General features: G+C 38.8%; 1 protein-coding gene across 5 annotated transcripts in view; it reads left to right on the forward strand.

Moving 5' to 3' along the window:
- RGS7 (regulator of G protein signaling 7) overlaps positions 1–20,397 on the forward strand; it is a 182,596-nt gene that overhangs the window by 133,507 nt on the left and 28,692 nt on the right. For all 5 annotated transcript variants that reach the window (XM_087718041.1, XM_087718042.1, XM_087718043.1 and 2 more), the window contains 4 exons: positions 538–589; positions 14,887–14,951; positions 16,933–17,009; positions 17,115–17,196. In XM_087718041.1, coding sequence (XP_087574167.1) covers positions 538–589; positions 14,887–14,951; positions 16,933–17,009; positions 17,115–17,196 — 276 coding nt within the window. The remainder of the gene's footprint in view (positions 1–537; positions 590–14,886; positions 14,952–16,932; positions 17,010–17,114; positions 17,197–20,397) is intronic.

Below are 20,397 nucleotides of genomic sequence, written 5' to 3' on the forward strand. Positions count from 1 at the left end.
GACCTAGGTTAGGACCTTTTGACAAACAGGTGTAACTAAAACCTGGTTTCAAGCTATTCATTACAGACAGGCAACTTGCATTCAAGAGCAATACAAAATATTTAGAAAAGATCAAGATTTCCTATTTATAGAAGAAACTGATTTCAGCTTAATATTAGATTACTTACACAATTTCAGATTGGGAGTGCTAATAGAAGTGGGTTTTGGGTTTTGTTTGCATTTAATGCCCCATCCACAGCATCTCAACTCTCAACACAACACTCACAACACAACAACAATAATATCAAAAATTCATAGCCTTAGCATTGTCACATAAAAAGAGTTGTTGGGAACAAGGTGGTATTGAAATTGAATGGAATTAATTAATTAATCGACACAGTTATTCAAAGATGCAAATTTATTCAATCAATAATTCCCAAAAATAGCTAATTTTATAATATTTTATAGCTGCCCATCTCACAGTGATTCAACATTGACATTCAGAATATGTTTCATATGTTGCTTTGTCACTTTTTCTATCTTTGTTTTGTTTTGCAGACACCCTATTTTTGGCCATCTAATTGTTGGGAGCCGGAAAATACAGATTATGGTCAGTGTGCATCTTTCTTTCAGTTTGGAGTTTTGCAGTGAATGGACTAATCTGTTAATTTACAGTTTATAATTAAGCAACTCTTAGCTGTATTTTTCAAACCTAGTGCAAGAACTATTAATGCTGAGCTCAAGATTGGCTTTGGTTTACAAAGTTTACAAAGGCTGTGCATGGATTGGGAATACAAAAAATGCATCTCCTTTTGCAAAGCTACAGACATTTATTTAGACGATTCAGAGACTGCAAATCTGACATTTATATTATGACAGGCAACAGTTAAGAAGGTCCAAAGCTGAAAACTAATTCAGGGCCAGTCAAACAAGATGATATGTGAATGTAGTTATGGATAGCACAGTTCCTATGTGGTAATATCGTACTTATATTATTTAGGCATTAATAGTTATTTAGATAAACTTTTAGTTGCAGAAAAGGCATAAAAATGTTCATTCAGTAATACTTACAATATTCTTACAGTCTGCTAATTTTGTTGGTAATAAAATGTATGATATAATTATAGTTTAAACGTTCTATATGAGTAATGGCGAACCTTTTCGGCAGTGTGCCGAAAAGGGAGCGCACATGTGCGCTCGGGGCTGCAATCCAGAAGGGGAGCTGCCCAGGGGCATGCATGCACCGGAAAATGAACTTCCTGTTTTTGGCATATGCATGCACACCGGCATGCTAGTCTTCCAGTTACTGGCATGTATGTGCATGCGACGATCAGCTGGCTTGGCACACATGCTCACTCCGGAAAATGGAAGACCGGTTTCTCCACTTTCCAGCATTGCTGCACGCATGAAGGCCAATTGATCATTGTGCAAGCATATGTGTCAGAAACTCGGAAGAGGAACAGGCAATGCTGTGCATGCCAGGCAACATGCCACTTCAGGCACATTTGCCATAGGTTCACCATCACGGTTCTGTACATTGAACTAAACATTTACCATGAAATATATTAAACAAAGTGATTGAGTTATTCATCTAACAATGTAAAATGCAGATTCTGCCTTAAAATACACATACATATAACTGATTGTAGACCTATTTTGCAATCTCTTCCATTCATGTTGGACTATGATTATTCTTATTCTTTGCTTCAGTATGGACTCTTTAGTTGCCATGAAAAAAGCAAATGGCTACTATCAAGATTGTTTTTATATATGGAAATCAAGTTAAAAAATACATCTAAATGGGTATTAGGGAACTTTTAAAGTATGAGTGTCAGAGTATTAAAATTCAACATGATTAAAATGGTTGATAAAACACTGAGAATATATTAAGATTATGCCCCTTCAGTCCATGCTCACTTTATGCTTAGCTGGAAAATCCTGTTGCAAAGTTCACATAAACAATACTCTGTATAACTTGGAAATCCTTGACCTTCTGCAGATACTTGTAAAATAAATAAATGTCCAATGTCATTTGCCCAAAATTTGGTCCTAGCATTAGAAAACTAATTATTTATGTATAGTGCCAATTTTATTGGCTAGGTTTTATGTCATTCCCTCACTTCATTCCCTAAAACATTGGTATGCAATCTTATCCAGATAGAGGATTTGGCTTGTCAGTAGTATACTAAGAGGGATAGGACAACTATGAAATTGCAATCAATTAAGATTAAACTTTCCCCATATATTTCATTGTTTTGTTTTCTCAATCCATTAAAATAATAAGGCATTAACTTGGAGCAGGGTGGTTTCTAAAAGATGCATGTATCCTTGGGTCATCAGACTGTGTACTGCTGCCCTTAGTATTTTGATTCTAGAGTGGAGGTGTGTAGATACAAAACAGACAAGATACTTTGGATATGGTGTGGACATCTTATTGCACCTATTGGGTGTTTCTTAAAGTACTAGAGTTTTGTCCTGGCTTTGCCTGATAACCATTTGATAACCAGGAAAATACATAGGATTGCTTCTTCCTCAGCTCAGAATATATTTTCCTATGCAAGCCGAGGGTACTTTGCAAGCTCTGAAGCACCTTTGTCTACTTCAGATCCAAATTTTGTACTTCACTATTCCAGATCATTGTATCTAAAGACTCTTGCAAACAGCTTTACGCTAACTCACTGCCCTTGTCTGAAGGGGGAAGTTATACTACATTGTTGTAGTCTAAGATATCTGAAGAGGTCCCACAGCAACAAGGGTACCTGCTTTGGGTAAGTTGGCAGCTGGGCAAGTGCAATCTAACCCATATCCTTTTTGTACATGCATCCAACATTAACATATATGCAAAAAGACTGGGGTTTAGATCATGCTGCCATGAACAGGAAAAGACTATTTTAGCGGATAATGCATCAAAACATATGACATCCAGTGGTATGCAAAACATACTGTTTTCCATAGGATATAATATTTCAATATAGTAAATTAATTTTTCTATATTGCACAGCATGAATAATCCTTCAATCAATTGTTCCTGTGTTTTTAAGTATATACTGAATTATAGAAACTGACTTCCACACCATGAAAAGCTTCACATGTTAACTATTATTAGACGTGACTACATTAAGAATGGCACATTCTGGTTGTTTTTGTTATGTAGAAAGGAACCCAACTGCTTAACATAAGGTAGTGTTTCCTTGTCTTCAAGAATTCATCACTGAAAAGCATATTCTGAATAACGTGGAATAAAGTTTCAGGGAAGGAATTAATACTGCTAGCCGCACAGATACTTTAGAGCCATTTTAGAACTTTAAACGATGAAGCAGTAAAAATGAGGCTGAATGACAGTGCTATGTGCCTGTTTCCATCAAGACTCAGATTTCAAAGTAGGAAGCATAGCATAGGATTGCATTCTTTGGAAGCTAGCCCATTATAATGAAATGTTAATCCCAAGAGGGACCACATTTACAGAAACTGGAAGGTCAATCTCGCATTTATCTTTCTTTTTTTAACAACTGTAATTCAAGGAATTCTTTCTTTCTCTCAAGCCGCTTAGAACTGATTTGGAAAAAGTTCCTCATCCCTTTTGTGAGTTGTTCTTTGATTTTTCACCTCAAAGTTATGAACAAGCTCTGTCTGAGGTGACATCAAGTGAAGTATTCCTTGAAACATATCATTTAATGCTGCTTTGATTAATATCTGCGTATAAAGCAAGATAGTTCTGCATGGGCACTCCAGGACTGATTATTATCACAACAGACCCAGATAAGCCTGTTCAGTACTTATTGATATGAGAGCCACCCTTCTGGATCAGATTAAGTCATCCTAGTCTAGTGTTTCTCACTGTAGCCAACCAATTGTCTCTGGGGCAAGCAGGAGGCAGAGTGGAGTGAAGGTAGATGAATTCTACTGTATTTTCAGACGTCCAAGCTCTCTAAGGATTAATAGGTGGATCAAACAGAAGGCAGGGAAAATCAAGTGGTGAAGAGGAATTCAGGAATTCACAGGCATGAAATCTCTCTCCTTTGCCATTGTCCTGAATACGTGTTATCCCCTTCTTCAAAGCTGGCTACAAACCAAAGAAGAGGAAAGTGCAGCTGACAGTAGCTGTTCTGGCAACTTGCATTTAGATAGATAGTTCTGACAGGTTCTTGAGAACCAGTAGTGGAAATTTTGAGTAGTTTGGAGAACTGGCAAATAGGTTGGCCCCGCCCACACTGCCTCCCAGCCTCCCAGCTGATCTTTTGTTGCCCTGAACAGGAGAATGGAGCTGGAAAGCAGGTTAGTGGGGTGGAGAGGGAATGGGGATTTTGCAGTATCCTTCCCCTGTCACGCCCACCAAGCCACATCCACCAAGCCATGCTATGCCTACCAAGCCATGTCCACAGAAACGGTAGTAAAAATTTTTGAATCCCACCACTGGGTCAATGCAACTAGTCATGAAATAGATTCTGTTTTATTTTGGGGTTGCTTTGCTTAGGCCCTTGATGAAGGTGATTAAATCCCTCTTTTGGATTGTTTGGGTCCATTTTTTTTGCAACTTGATCATCTTTTATTCTTATGAATGAAAGCGAATATACATGCCCCAGGATAATATTGGAGGATCCAACCTGGGTTGGTCACTGGGACCAGAGGCTTTGTCTTCTGAGCTTTCAGACTCATGCTGGAGCCCTTCTTCAGGGAACTTCTCTCTAGCAGAATGTGTGTTGTTCTATGTGTAGTATTTATAGTATCTGTTGTAAGTGGCTTTTTAGATGTTGATTGGGTGTGTTGATGGCTGGTTTTTACGTCATTAGCTGTCATTTGCTTGTGCTGCATAGGCTTCACCTTCTGAGTACTTGATAGGCTGGGAGTAAAATCAGCACTGCTGTTGACTGACATGGGGCCTGTTTCCCAGGCTTCAATCACTTCCCTGATTGTTTTTGTGCCTCGTCATCCAACATTCAACTTTGCAGTGACTAAGATTCTTAGTATAGCCTTTATTGTCATTGTACATCATGCATACAATGAAATTTGTTTTAGCCTCACTGGTGCAATCCATGACAAAAAATACAAACAACATAAATAGTATAAAGTATATTATTATAATCCCTATACAAGTAATTAGGGAAAAAAGGAAGAAAGAAAAAGAAAAACTAGTCATACATTTCCATGTGTACATGGAGTGATCGTGGTTTTGTTTAAGAATCTGATGCCCAAGGATAGAAACTATTTTTTAAACCTATTTGTTCGGCTGGCTATGTTTCAATGTCTTCTGCTGATGGCAGAAGTGCAAAGAGACACTGACCAGGGTCTGAATCATCTCTGAGTGTCTTCCTTACTCTGCTAAAGCAGCAAGACCTGGCAATGTCATCCAGTGGTATTAGAGGGCAACCAATGGTTTCTTGTGCCTTCAAGTCAATGTTGACTCCTGTTCACTGCCTGGACCAATCCCTGCAGTTTTCTTGGCAAGATTTCAGAAGTCATTTGCCTTTGCTTGTTTTCTAGGATTGAGAAATAGTGACTGTCTCAAGGTCATCCGGTTGGTTTTGTGCCTAAGGTGAGACTAGAACTCATAGTCTCCTGGTTTCTAACCACTACACTAAACTGGCTTTTCCAAATAGTCCTTTCCTTTTTTCCCTTTTTCTTTGTTCTCTTCCACTGTCTTCTAGGTCTGTGATATTGCTATATACAGTAGACATTTAAGAAGCTCAGTAAACCATGGTGCTCATTCTGGGAAAGTTTATAACACATGCCTCTCTCACCATAATAGGGCCCAATTTATGATAGCCCATATTTGGGTGTGTTCCATTACACAGAGACATCACTCATTTCCCACAGTCATTCCTTTGAGACTGTTTTTGGGAGACATGCTGTCCCCAATTCCAATGTAACACAGTGAGTCTTCAAGATCAATAGCTCTCAATAGACTTGGTTTTCTATGAATTTATCCAGTTTCTTTCAACATCATCCATATTAAGTGGCCATGTCATAAATTAATTAATGCACCATGTAAAGAAGTGGTTTTCTGTTTGGTATGTATTTAAAGAAGTTCTTACTGTTTCCTTTTATGTTTTTTAACCACACATTCCTCAGACTCACTCTCTCTGTGTGTTTCTGTCTCTCTGTCTCTGTTTCTGTGTCTGTCTCTGCATTCCTTAATGTCCCCTGATACTTTTCTATGCTTCTTTTGGGTCTTTCTTATTAGAACAAGCTTTCAATTTCCTCAAGGAAGCCTTCTTAACTTTCACAGCTCCTGGGGATTATTAGAAAACTTCAACTTCCTTGGATTAGTTGATCTTTTATTCTTCTAAACAATATGCCCTTTTGTTTTTCTGATGCACATTTGAAGATAATGACGACTAGATGGAGTAGACAGCAGGTCAAATAGATATTAAAATTTAGTAGGGTATAATTGTTCTAATGGAAGTAATGTCTAGTATTCTACTTCAATCACTGACTCAGTTTACTCTATATATAGAAAGCTGTGGGTTTCCTGCAAAGTAAATGCAGATAAAGTATAATTAGTCCACTTGTTTGCTCATAGTTTGGAAACTCATAATTATCTGGTCTCTCCTGGCCAAAAAGACATGCTAAAATAAAAACAAACATATGGCTTTGATGAGCTTGAAGGTACAATTAAGTCACTGACAGCATAGCAGAGGGAGAAAACAAAATATCTCCAAGTAAATCTGAAAAGCGATTGCTGTGTTGGAATGTATTTATAATCTGTTGCTAAGAAAGAAAAAGTGCAGAATCTAAAATATGCTTCTTTGTGAAACTTCTTAATATTAGAGTAATCTCTAACATATTACAATGCTATCTTGTTTTTTCCATATGAATTTGTTCTCGTAGTCTGGTACACAAATTCGGTATGCAGCATCCATGTAACTTTCCTAGCAAAGCCAACAAATCCTGCATAGTGTTTACAAAATTGGATGCTGTAAGTCAGAAAGCTCATAAAGTAGTGCATAGTGATCAAAAAATGGCAGAAGTTAATTCATGTTTCCTAATTTCAGGCACAGAATACAGTGAGAAGCCTATTTAATCTCTTCCTTAGTGCAAGTTGAAAATATATATTGGCATATCACGATTTGAGATGACAGGATATCATTGGGCAATGCACAGAGTGCCTCTTTGGCATCAATTGATCTATACATCACCTGTTTTTTTTAGAAGCAGTCTTTTTTAGCTGTACCTAACAACATCCAGCACAACCTATTTATTTGTTTAATTATTGATATAATTTGCTTATATTTCTAGGACAGGGCAGATCACTTCTTTGTGGGTATTGATTTTTTTTAATCTTTCAAAGCTATTGTTTTCCTCTTCAAAGGGCTGCAAAGTTAACTTCAGTAGAAAGAGTGAAATGAAATTCCCAAATCCTCCTTCCCCTTTGCGTTGTTCTGCTTATTTTTCTTCTTTATAACTAATGTGTAAAATCTGTTAAAGAAAAACATTCTTGCCTTCTTCCTCTGAAAACAATGAAACATTGAGGCCACTACAATTCTGCAGATTGCTATCACATTTGGATGGTTTCATGGCCTGCCAAAAAAAACAGGAGGTGCTCCTTTCTCCAAGGGCTTCTATTATAAGAGTTCAAGGTAGACATGCGTGGATAAAGGATCCCAAGCTGGCCTCTCTTTTCATTCATATTAGGAGTGAATAATTTTTCAGAGTTTGAGAGAGACACCTAACTTTTGAGGAATGTGTCAGGCGGCAATCAATAAATGTAATTAAAAATAAATAAATAAATAAATAAATAAATAAATAAATAAATAAATAAATAAATAAGGGGATGTGTCAGGAGCCATACTTCAAAAAGCTAATAGGGTCAGGACAAAGACATGGAGTGAGGATAGCTACATTTGTTCCAAATTAAAGGTTATTCAGACTAAATCCAGTATAGTTATTCCATTTAACTCTCTCCATAATCAATATTTTCCATTATGTCACATTAAAGTTACAATTCACTGCGACTTTTGCATAGCTGTGGGACTGTCTCCCCCTAGTTTGGATAATGTATATACACATCCGCATTGGCTTATATAACCTTTCAAGTAAGATCAATCCTTGTTTTTTTTTATGGCTCTGATCAGCTGTAATTAATTTATAAACCAAGCTATATACGTTACCTTTTACCAGAAGGCAAATATACTGATTATACAAATGCAACAACAAATCAGGCTCTGGGTAGCTAATATTGTAAGGAATTGCTCAGAATATGATGTTTTTCTGGCTTCAGACCAGTACTGAATTCCATGTAATGATGAATAGCCTGTGGCATTCCATGTGCAACTCAATCTGTATTTAAATAAAAATATATCTGGCCAAGTTCAGTGCATCCTTAAGCACTGCATATTGGCATGCAGATCTCAGTTGCTATTTCAAGACCCATACTATATTTTAGCAAAGTTAACATTATCTTGGGTCTTTTAGTAAAACAGAAATGTTATTGGCTCTTCTCTTCAGTATTTATCTTTCATATAGGTTAAACCCTAGTAGGCAACAATTTTATTTCATTAAGGATGTACTTAATGCGAGGTAGTTGAGACAAGAAGCACATTCAGGGATACCAGCTCTATCTTTATTGTAATGTTACATTAACAGAATCTTACAATCTGAATAGTACATCTATCCTTCCAAAAATTTGCAACCCTAGAAGTGAAGTATATCCTCTCTGCCATGTACTCATTACTTCTCCAGGCTCAGCTGCCTCTTATCTTACTATAGGCCAGTCTGAGTTTCTTCATTCTGTCTCCAACTATCATTCCCCTATGCCAGTGATGGCTAACCTTTTTGTTGTTGGGTGCCAAAAATGCAAGTGCACATGTGGGATAGTGCACTCGCATGCCGGCACCCATAATGCAAAGTGCACCCCCACATACGCATGTGCGCACAATCTACCACCCTATGTGGGCCACACTGCTTGCCTCCAAACTGAGCTTGGTATTTCCTCCAGGGGCCCAGGGGAGGCCGTTTTCACCCTCCCCAGGCCTCAAAAAAGCCTCCAGAGCCTAGGAAGGGCGAAAAACAGGCCTGTTGGGCCTACCAGAAGTTCAGAAACGATCCGTTTCTGGCTTCCAGATGGCCTCTGGGGGAGGCCGTTTTCGCCCTCCCCAGGCTTCAGGAAAGCCTCCGGAGCCTGGGAAGGGCAAAAAACAGACCCGTTAGGCCTACTCGAAATTCAGAAAGGAAAATCAGCTAGCTGGTGTGCACATGTGCGCTGGAGCTGACGGCTCTGCGTGCCACCTGTGACACGCGTGCCATAGGTTTGCCATCATGGCCCTATGCCATTACAAGATCTTGCCCTTTATCAGTTTCATTACTTATTTCCATACTTGACACCATCCAAAATGTCTATTTCCAGAACCTTTAGCTGGGAAGTGCAAATTCCTTATTTATCTAATCATACTTGGCCAAGTAAAGTCTTCCCCCCTCTCCCCTCCCATTCCATTATTACCTCATGGTGCATTTTTCTCCATTGACAATTATGGTATGGAGAAAAAGACAAAATCTCAACAACTACTATATATGCAGTAACAATGGTAGCTAAAGCTTTAGCAGAGAGTTTAGCACTTTCCCTAGCATAATTGTCTCGTTTGAAAAAAGTGATACTTTCTCTTAAAATATAATCCAGTAGTCATGCAGGCGTGAGTTACAGGAGTTATAATCTATGCTGGCAGGTTCAGGAAAAGTTCACTGAATCTAGTTCAGTTGACATTAAATAGGTGTATGTTTCTATAGGAAGGGAAAACCACAGTTCCTGCAATTTATTCAACAGCTAGCCCAAATGTAGGTGGATAGTCTCATAATCTCTCCTTTATTCAGAGAGGTTTGACTGGCCAGAATTCCTAACCACCAACTTCACTGCAATTCCATCTCTGCTCTCTTGGAGGAAGCTAGTTTACTATGAATACTCACTATCAGTTGTGTGGGTCTGAGTTGTGAGATTTCCGTCAAGCTCATGCCTGGAATCTAACCTTATGGACACAAAGTTCTGCAGAACCTCATATTTTAATCAATTTTGGAAAATGCTTATTAGCTGCTTTTCAACTATTAAGAACCCTTCAGTCAATACATTTTATAATGTGTGAGTTTCCTTTAATCTTTAACAAAAGAAGTTTTAAAGATCAGTTTAAGGACATAAGAAACCCACTTTTTTTTGGAATAAATAGCAAAAGAGTGATTAGAATGCTAATTTTGGAAAGTTATAAATGGACTAAGGATCCAGATATATTTGTTAAGATTTTGAAATAAATCATAAAAATCCTTCCTGTCAAAAATGTTGTTTTGAATTCCTAAAAGAAAGTATATAGCATAGGATTCTGAATATTGGATACTAGAGGAAACCAGAAGGAACTAAAGATTACAATTAAAGGAAAATTTAAATTTGACTTGATAATACAGAATGGAGCAAAATATTTTAATCCTGGACATACTGGAAGATATTTGTAAGAAATGGATCCAGAATTTAATTTCAAACGTGCCTGCCATTATATACTGCTTCATAGTGCTTTACAGTGCTTTCTAAGCAGTTTACAGAATCAGTATATTTTCCCCAACAATCTGGATCCTCATTTTACCGACCTCGGAAGGATGGAAAGCTGAGTCAACCTTGAGCCTGGTGAGATTCGATCTGCCAAACTGCAGGCAGCCGGTGATCAGCAGAAGTAGCCTGCAGTACTGCACTCTAAGCACTGCGCCACCACGGCTCAATATACAATTGTTACCAGACAAGGTTGATCTGAAATAAGATTTAAAAATGACAAGTTACAAGAATGATATGGAAAATAATGTTATACTGCATATACAAAGGAAATGTTTTAATAATTTTAATTAATAATTAAAATGTTTTAGTAAGCTGATGTTTCAATAATTAAAAGGGGTGAACAAACAGCAAAACAAAAGATAACTCAAATAATTTTTCATGTTGGATTTACAAAAGAGATCTGTTAGAGTTCTGAAGGATTTTGTGAGAACAGACAAAAAAGAAAACAAATTCAAGGGCTTTATTTGAAGGGATTAAAGATAAGATTGTTAAGAGTAAAAGGAAGGAATAAAGGTGAGTTTATTTAATAAAGGTTGAAACAGAAATGTTTTTATTTCTGGTAATCCACTTCTGCTGGTCAGGACTGAATTATAAGATTAAAATGATCTGTTTATAGATAATAAAGGAGATATGGGATACAGAGATTTTTTTTTATATTTTAAGAGAAGGTGATAAGTTGATAAACATGTTCATATTTGTGATGAAGGGGAAAGCAATTTATATGCTTCTCTTTTTTATCTTTTCTGTTTTTCTGTCTATAATATTTTTATGCACTTTCTAATTTTTATTATTTTATTTTACGTAGTTTGTATTTGTGAAAAAAAAGGAAGGGATGCATTTGTGGTTATTCCCCTGTGCTTGCAATAAGGGAAAAAATATTTTTTTTGCTTAATGAAAAACAGAGCAATTAGTGTATATTTCAGACACAACCCTCTATTTCTGCAGGATGCCTTAAAAAGGTTTGCGTAAGAAATAAACATTTGTGTCTCTTTTTAAAGCTGCTTTACATTTGGTCTTTTACTGTAAGTATTAACATTCCATGAATAGAAAGAAGGCACCAAATCACACTTCATTTTTTTGTTTTAACATTTCAGGGCTGCCCATCCATAGGGAATGTTTTGCAGTTCAGAAATTAAGAAGTCTTTTTCCTCCTTTCACCTTATTAGGAGTTGTATATATTTTTTTCAAAGAAATTATTTGGAAATTTGAAAATATTAAATCAAGAATTGTCAATATGCAATGGCACCTCAGGAGTCTCAATTCTAGCTAGGAGGCGAGTGAGAAGAGGAAATGATCTATAGTCTAACACTAAAAGTTTGCAAGAGAATATGTACAGTCTTCTTAAGTGTAGCTGAAAAGGAGGACCTTTGTAAGTATAGTTGAAAAGAAGGCGATCTGCACAAAAATGAACTGGATTCCACCAACCTTGGGGAGGGAACTGATAGTTTTCCAAGCACTTAACTGGTTTTACTTCTGATACTCCTGCAATGTTTCTTCTGATACACAAATGCATGACCTTTGTTATCCCATCATAGTTCCACAGTAAATGTCAGAATACCATAGTGTTGGTTGTATTTGTGTTCAGTTTTAAATGGGGTGGTAGTAGGAAGAGGTGAATAATCTTCCTCATGCCCGGCCAGGAGCTCAAGCCAGAATACTTTGGGTATGCCTACATATTAAGTTTTCATTTTTAAAAAAATCATAGGATCGGAATCAACACTTGCTTTAAACATGCTGGTTTTCTGAACTTGAGCAAGGATGTTCAAGCCGCAATATGATATTTTTAAAATGTTTCTGGAACCCAGTAGATAGATTTATTGGTGATTAGTTTGCCTGACAATATTAAAATACTTCTAAATTAATGGATATCACTTGGCAGAATTGATTGGGAAATATATGACCACAATGCCCAAGTGATACAATAAGTGTGACATCATGTGATCACACCATTATTGTTAAATGAGACATCACATGGCCACAATTGCAATTTTACTGCTAGCTTCTCCATTGACTCTGTTTATTGGAAGCCAACTGTGAAGCTCACAAATGGTGATCATGTGCCTTTGAAATACTGCAACAGTCATAAATGCCCAGTGATTGCACAGCCCCTGAATGATGATCACATGGGAGATACAGGGATGCTACACCAAGAATTGGTCATACAGTGTTATTTTTTCAGTAGTAGCTTCAAACAGTCACTGAATAGGGCAGTCATTGAATGAGGACTACCTGTACATATCTGTAATGAATGCTAAGGCTTGCAGGGCGAAAGACTGGAGATACCAAACCATCTCTCTCAGAGGTTCTCTGATCTTCACATTTGATGCCCCACCTGCTTTGGCATTCTTGCTACTACCCCTGTCTTCTAGAGGGACATTTTATCTGGTACCTGCACCTTAATTCTAGTATCAGTTAGAGGTAGGATTCCTATTTCATTCTAAGGATTAAAAGTTAAAATAGAAAAAATAGCGACAGTGCCACAACCTATGAATAGATGTGGTAACTAGAGGACAGTCCTTTCTTTCTTCATCACTTTCCGCGTAAGAGATAAACAAAACAAAACTTTATTATAAAGCAACAAAAAGATTAAATGTAATCCTGCTTTTTAAACTATAAGTATTAACATGCGGACCTTTCATGTGAAAGGAGATCATTGCAAACCTCCCTAGAACACAGCAGCTTGGAAATTAATTTTTAACAAATCCAGATGAAAAAACAATATTCTGGACAGTTTGAGCTAAAAGAGAATAGCCCTCTGCCTGAAATAGTACAGATTATAAAAAGACAATTCAAAATATTACACATCCCAAGAAGTTTATAAAGAAAGAAATGTAAGTTCATGAACACAGGCTGACATATACATGAAAGTGGAACTCACTCCGTATCAAAACTTGTATAGAAGGTAGAGAAAATAAAGAAAATAAGGCTTAGCCCAAGACAGAAAATATAACTAAACTTAGTACATTTTGAATATTTGCCAAGGATATAGAAAACATCGTAGGGCTGTTTCAGTAGGCTGATTTTTGTCTGCCTTTAAGCTTGAGTTACCAGATAAGAAAACTGGCAGAAGTTTGTATTTACTTACAGAGAAATGTGAGTGTGTTGTTTTTTTTCCTGATGTACCTGCTTTTTTTTTTTTTTTTAAATGTTCTTGGCTGAATCAGGTTGCTAAATTATCCTGACTACATTTCTTAGATAAGCATTTAGAGCAGTGTTTTTCAAACCAGGCAACCTTGAAATGTGTGAACTTCAACTGCCAGAATTCTCTGGCCAGCATGGGTATTCTGGCAGCTAAAGTCCTCGCATCTTAAAGTTGCCAAGTTTGAAAAAACATTGATTTGGAGCCTTATGTAGGAAATATGTTGTCAAAGGGCCCAGAATTATTTTTGTGGACAAGATTGTCCATGTGAAGTACTTACTAATGTCCTGTTTCAAAATGTAAGCTTATTCCTCCCCACTCTAAAGTTTACTGGTCTGCGGGAACTTTGCACCAGAAAACAGTATACATTGAAAAGAAACCGGCTGAAGGAGCACCAAATATTAACTCTTTTATGAGAACATCATAAACAATAGGTAAAGGTAAAGGTTCCCCTTGCACATATGTGCTAGTCATTCCCGATTCTATGGGGCAGTGCTCATCTCCATTTCAAAGCTGAAGAGCCAGCGCTGTCTGAAGACGTCTCCATAGTCATGTGTCCGGCATGACTCAATGCCGAAAGTGCACAGAGCGCTGTTACCTTCCCACCAAAGGTGGTCCTTATTTTTCTACTTGCAGTTTTACGTGTTTTTGAACTGTTAGGTTGGCAGAAACTGGGACAAGTAATGGGAGCTCACTCTGTTATGTGGGGCTAGGGATTTGAAGCGCTAAACTTCCTATCTTCTGATCCACAAGCTCAGCATCTAAGCCACTGAGCCACCACATCCCTTTCATAAACAATAGCATACACTTATTTCTTAAGCAATTTGAATCCCTACACTCCAAGTGGCAAAAGCATTTCCATCCTTGCAGTCCTTGGGTTTCAAAGTCACCTCCAGGCATAGGCTGTAAAACTCGCCAGACTTTGTAATTCTTTTTTTTGTTTAGTAGCAGCGCATTATTTCTTAAGTAAATGGCAAACGCAAAAGCAAACAAACAAAATTTAGTTGATCACTCATTTATAGACAGACTGCCAGACAATGGCTAGTTGCTTTTGACACCTACTGCATTTTAATGCTTTTTGGCAGATCATCATGTTTTGAAAAGAAACACAGAGAAAGCTCTGACAGTCAGAACCTTTTTACTCAATGAAACATATATTAAAACTTTAGGTCTTGATGTCTGGGCTTTCAGATAGTATCTGAGATAGCAAGAAATTGATTGATTCTTTTTTTGTGTGTTCCAGCGGTTTACCTCTGCAAGCGAACAATGCAAAACAAAGCACGGCTTGAGCTAGCAGACTATGAAGCAGTAAGTACCTGGACCCTTTCCTAGAAGCGAGACTTGAAAATTGGGTCATGAGACTTGGAAACTCTGCCAGAAACAAAAGCAAAGCCCTTGAAACAATCCTGGTCTTGATTAAAAAAAAAGATATTTTGTGGCTTCAACTTGCAGGAAGGCATTGATATTGAAGCCTCACAAGCACATTAAAAAAGAATGGCAGAGTCTATGGCAGTGATGGTGAACCTTTTCAGCACTGAACACCCAAATTGGAACATGAGTGCATGCACAGGCATGGGCGCATGCCGATACACCGGAAACCTAAAGACCAGCTGGCCGGTATGCATGCGTGTGCTGGAGCATCAGAAACCCAAAGACCAGCTGTCCAGCAGGTGCATGCCTGTTTTTTGGCTAGTTTTGGCCAGGTTTTTTGGATGTTTTCAGACCATTTTTCAGACCATTTTTGGCCCCCCAAAAGGCCTGAAAAGATAGCCCGAAAAGGGCCTGAAAAATGCCCTGGGTTTGGGCCATTTTGGGAGCTGTTTTCAGGCCATTTTCCGGTGCTCCGGTGTCCACAGAGACCAGCTGGCTGGTGTGTCAGAAACCAGAAGAGCAGCTGGCAATGATGCACATGCCCACAGAGAGGGCTCTGTGTGCCACCTCTGGCACATGTGTCATAGGTTCACCATCACGGGTCTATGGGGTAATATTGTCTTTAAAAAGACTGAACAGCATCATGGCAAAAAGAGAGATCATTTCACTTAAATTGCAGAAGACTTATAGTCATCCCCATGCAGAGCTCTAAAATGTTTAGAAACATTGGTAACAACAGCCAAGGGTCCCATATGTATGTGTTACAGAAACCGGCTTTGGTCTATGTTGACTCTAACTCAGAAAGCTTCATCAGAGAACAGCTCACTCTGAATGCTCTACTCACACTGTCTAAAATTGAGGGTGATTTCTTTCCTTTCCACTGCAAGAATACAGATTGGAAAGTCAGTGCAATTTTATTTTACTGCCAACCTGTTTACTGGTTGTGTCCACACTTCAAATAGGGGACAGTGTGTTTTTCTATCCCCAAAAGCATGCACTTAGTGCTCAGAGCCTATATATTTATAGCATGCTACTCAGCAGTGGGATTCACTTACCTTCCCTACCGGTTCACAAATGTCTGCGCATGTGCACTGCCTTCTGCATTTGCGCAGTGCTCACCCATGACATTGGGGCAGGTGATCAGAGCCTCCCACAGCCACCACTACCAGTTCGCCCGAACTGGAGAGAACTGGCTGAATACCATCTCTGATGCTATTGTAGGAATAGAAAAGTGCATTGATTTGCTATGGAACTGAAGGAGCAGAATTGTTGCATCTTTCTAGAAGTAGATCACTGTGTGAACACAGTATTTATTTTTTTACATAGCAATTTTTAGAACCAGGTCTGATCTGTGGGAGAAAACCACTATTAATTTATAAAGATTTGTCTTGATCCACTTTTTTTAGCTTGAGAGCACAGATGTGCAAGATGTATAAATCATGCTTCCAATAACAAAAGAAAACAAGTTCCCATCTCATTTAGAACTGGAGAGAGAAGGCAGAATTTGACAGGGACAAAGGAATGCCTGGGAAATATAGGGTCTGTGAACTGAAACATTTCAGTGAACAAAGTCATAGCTTCTCATTTTTAAAATGATGGGTCTATCCATCTAGTTTTCTTTACATTGACAATGAAATGGATGACTGTTACGTTCTCTCAGGAGGTATCTTCAGCTTTCCGGTGTAGTTTACAATTGTGAGGTTTTCTGGTGGTCTCCCATAAAAGTACTAACGATGTCAGACCCTGCTCAGGATTCTAGAATCTTGTCACCTACTCAGGCAAGCCTTATTTGGAATCTTGATATGTCAGAAGAAAATTACAATGACTTGGATCTAAATTACATTTATGTAATGAAGATTGCAAACTCTCCAAAGTTCTTCCTACTCAAGGAACTTGCTAATATGTCCTGTGTTTTCAGGAAAGCTTGGCCAGGTTGCAACGAGCATTTGCACGGAAGTGGGAATTTATTTTTATGCAAGCAGAAGCACAAGCCAAGTGAGTAGCCACAGACATTTTATTGCTTGATTTGTCGTCTGCTGTCTTTCGAGGCATTTCAATTTATCTTTTTATGTTACTTATTATCCACCTCATCATCTACAGAGTGGACAAGAAAAGGGACAAGATAGAAAGAAAAATCCTTGATAGCCAGGAGAGAGCATTCTGGGATGTACACCGGCCAGTGGTATGTAAATTAATACTGTCAGCCCTTACATTCAGAAATGGTTGTGTAGTTAGTGTAATAGTTTTGGTGATATATTCTTCCCTCCTCCCTTCTTTCTCCTCCCCCTATTGACTGATTCAATGAGGTAGGTTGAAATTCACAAATGCAGAGATGCTGCCCCCTAAACGTTAAAACTCTCTCCTATCCATGGCTGCCACCTGCTCTTTGAGCAGGAGCCATGAGTCTAGGAGGACATCCAGATTGCACCCCAGGTCTCTCTTGTGCAGTGCGTCTACATCCCAAACTAGGGATGGAAGTATCTTATCTCTGGATGGTTCAAGTATCTGGATTAAAATAGGAAATAACTAATTTAAGTTACCATTGGACAAAACAGTTGAGATATAAAATCAATAAAATAAAATTAATTTAATTAAAAAAAAATGAAGGAAGGACATGAACACTCACAAATCACTTGCTGACCACAAAAGGTGCATCATGATATCACATGACTTGTTTACCTGCATCAGCTGTCAGCCTGTAAATACTTAGGGGTGGAGTTTGTGCTTTTATAGTTTGTGCTTAAGTTTTCATAGTTCTAACAGTTCACTGTAGATGCCTAGGAAGATGGGAAATATATGGATTAATGTGGGTGTCATAGGATTAATTTAACACTAAATCATCTAAGTAAATACCATCTGCATTCCCAACAGGGAGTGCACTCATTATCTATAAGCTTATTTATAATTATTACATCACTGTTTCCAATTTCTTGGCTTGGAACTTGCAATCTTCACACCTAATCCAAAACAAACATATTGCCCACTTGAATTCTTCTTCAGTTCAATTGTAATCTGAAATGAAAAAGAACTCATTCTTCCAACTGTTCCTGGCAATGTTTGCACAATACTGAGTTAAGGACTAAGTGATGTGCTTAATTTTGAACCTGTTGTTTTATAGCTTAGTTTAGGTAACATTATCACTGCCAGTGAGTGTGGCATTTGCCCTTTGTTTATACACAATAGTTTTAATAGTTTGTCAGTTTTAGCGAAAGTGTAGTTTTCTCTTTGCTAGTTCTTTGATTATTGTTACGAATATAATCTAACGGTTGGGTTGACAATATATAAATCATGTAACCATGTTGTACCTGTTTCTTCAAATCATACTGTAAAATGTGATTGGTTGCTGTTTTCCTCGATCGGCCATAAGAGGGAGCCAGAATGTCTGTTAGCTCTCTGTTCGATAGATGCTGGGCTGATCTGATCTGAGTGCCGTGAGCTATTCTAAGTTTTGCAACTGCTAGCAAACTTTGAGTAATGAACTGATTATATGATACTGGACTATGTTATTTGGATTATCCCTTAACTGAAGGACGTTGATGACTGGCTGTATTATCCATGTATGACTTGGACTGTTTGATAGATTCTGATACCTCTATTTCCACAAAAGTAAAAGCCTATTTAAACTGCAGTGTGTCTGTATGCTGGTTTGTGTGTTCTCCAACACAACTCTCACAACGCTTCGCTGAACGTATTCACTCTCCCAACGGGGAGCTTACCTAACAATTATGGTATTGTTTTCCACTTGATTGTTTACCTGGCATGAATTCCCCTTATTTGGTTGTTGGCTGCTGGAAGGTCTTTTTGTTTCCTTCCTAACTATTTTTGTTATATCTTTTGAATTGTGTGTAAATATGGTTTATTTTTAATGTTTCTATTGATGGCTGATTTATCTGAATTCCAAGCTTCCCTGAATTCCTTAGTATCTTTGACTTGGTTTGGTCTAGGATGCTCTCACATTCCCAGCTAAAACTGTGGTTGAGTCTGTCCATGTGTCATAAGATTAAGGAGTTTTCATCCCATCTTCTGACTGTTAGTTGGTGCTCATGGGTATGCTATGCTTGTCTTCTGCCTGTCTGGCCTACATAGTGGCTGTTATAATCCTTACACCTTATGTTCATTCCTGTTTTTCTTCTTGGGCTGATCGGTCTTTTGACTTAAGCTGTTCTGGAGAGATTTGGTTGGTTTGAGAGTTGGTTTGTGGTTTAATTGTTTTGGGCATAGATTTATCTATTTATCGATTGCCAAAGGAATGGCAGGAAGAGGAGAGGGAAAGCTATCTTTTGCCTTTCTCTCTATAACTATTGTTACAACAGCTAGAGAAAAGGAAGGAAAATGCTTCATGCTGTGGCTATGGAGCACTACAGCATTAGAACATTAGGAGTGAGTAAAGGGTTTGAGGAAAATGTAGTTTAGTTTAGTTTAGTTTAGTTTAGTTTATTTGTCTTGTATGCCACCCAATCCCGAAGGACTCCGGGCGGCTCACAATAGACAAGGGAAAGGGGATAAATAGACAAAGACAACACTTAAAAAACCCGCAACATTCACAGTTTCCGTGGGGCTGGATGTTTCACAAGCCCCCCGGCCTGCTGGAGTAGCCAGGACTTGGTGGCTTTGCGGAAGGCCGGGAGGGTAGTAAGGGTCCGGATCTCCATGGGGAGGTCATTCCAGAGGGCTGGTGCTGCAACAGAGAAGGCTCTCCCCCGGGGAGTCGCCAGCCGACATTGGCTGGCAGATGGAATCCGGAGGAGACCTAACCTGTGAGATCTAATCAGTCTATGGGAGGTAATCGGCAGGAGGCGGTCTCTCAGGTACCCAGGTCCGATGCCATGTAGGGCTTTATAGGTAACGACCAGCACCTTGAAGCGGGTCCGGAGACTAATGGGTAGCCAGTGCAGCTCGCGGAGGATAGGTGTGACGTGGGTGTACCTAGGTGCACCCACAATCGCTCACGCGGCTGTGTTCTGGACTAACTGAAGTCTTCGAACACTCTTCAAGGGCCAGCCCCATGTAGAGCAGGTTACAGTAACCAGTCTTGAGGTCACAAGGGCGTGAGTGACTGTCTGAAGGGCCTCCCGATCCAGGTAGGGTCGCAATTGGTGCACCAGGCGAACCTGGGCAAAGGTCCCCCTGGTCATAGCCGACAAATGGTGCTCTAAAGTCAGCTGGGGATCCAGGAGGACTCCCAAATTGTGAACCCTCTCTGAGGGGCGTATAATTTCACCCCCCAGCCTGAGAGATGGAATAGTTGGCCAATCTTTGGGAGGGAACATCAGAAGCCACTCGGTCTTGTCTGGATTGAGTGCCAACTTGTTTGCTCCCATCCAGACCCTAACAGCCTCCAGGCACTGGCACATCACTTCTACTGCTTCGCTGAGTTGGCACG

The sequence above is a fragment of the Thamnophis sirtalis genome, unplaced genomic scaffold, assembly GCF_051295495.1.
Source record: "Thamnophis sirtalis isolate CommonGarterSnake01/CBP01778 unplaced genomic scaffold, rThaSir2_p1.2 scaffold_6, whole genome shotgun sequence".
NCBI classification, from domain to species: Eukaryota; Metazoa; Chordata; class Lepidosauria; order Squamata; family Natricidae; genus Thamnophis; species Thamnophis sirtalis.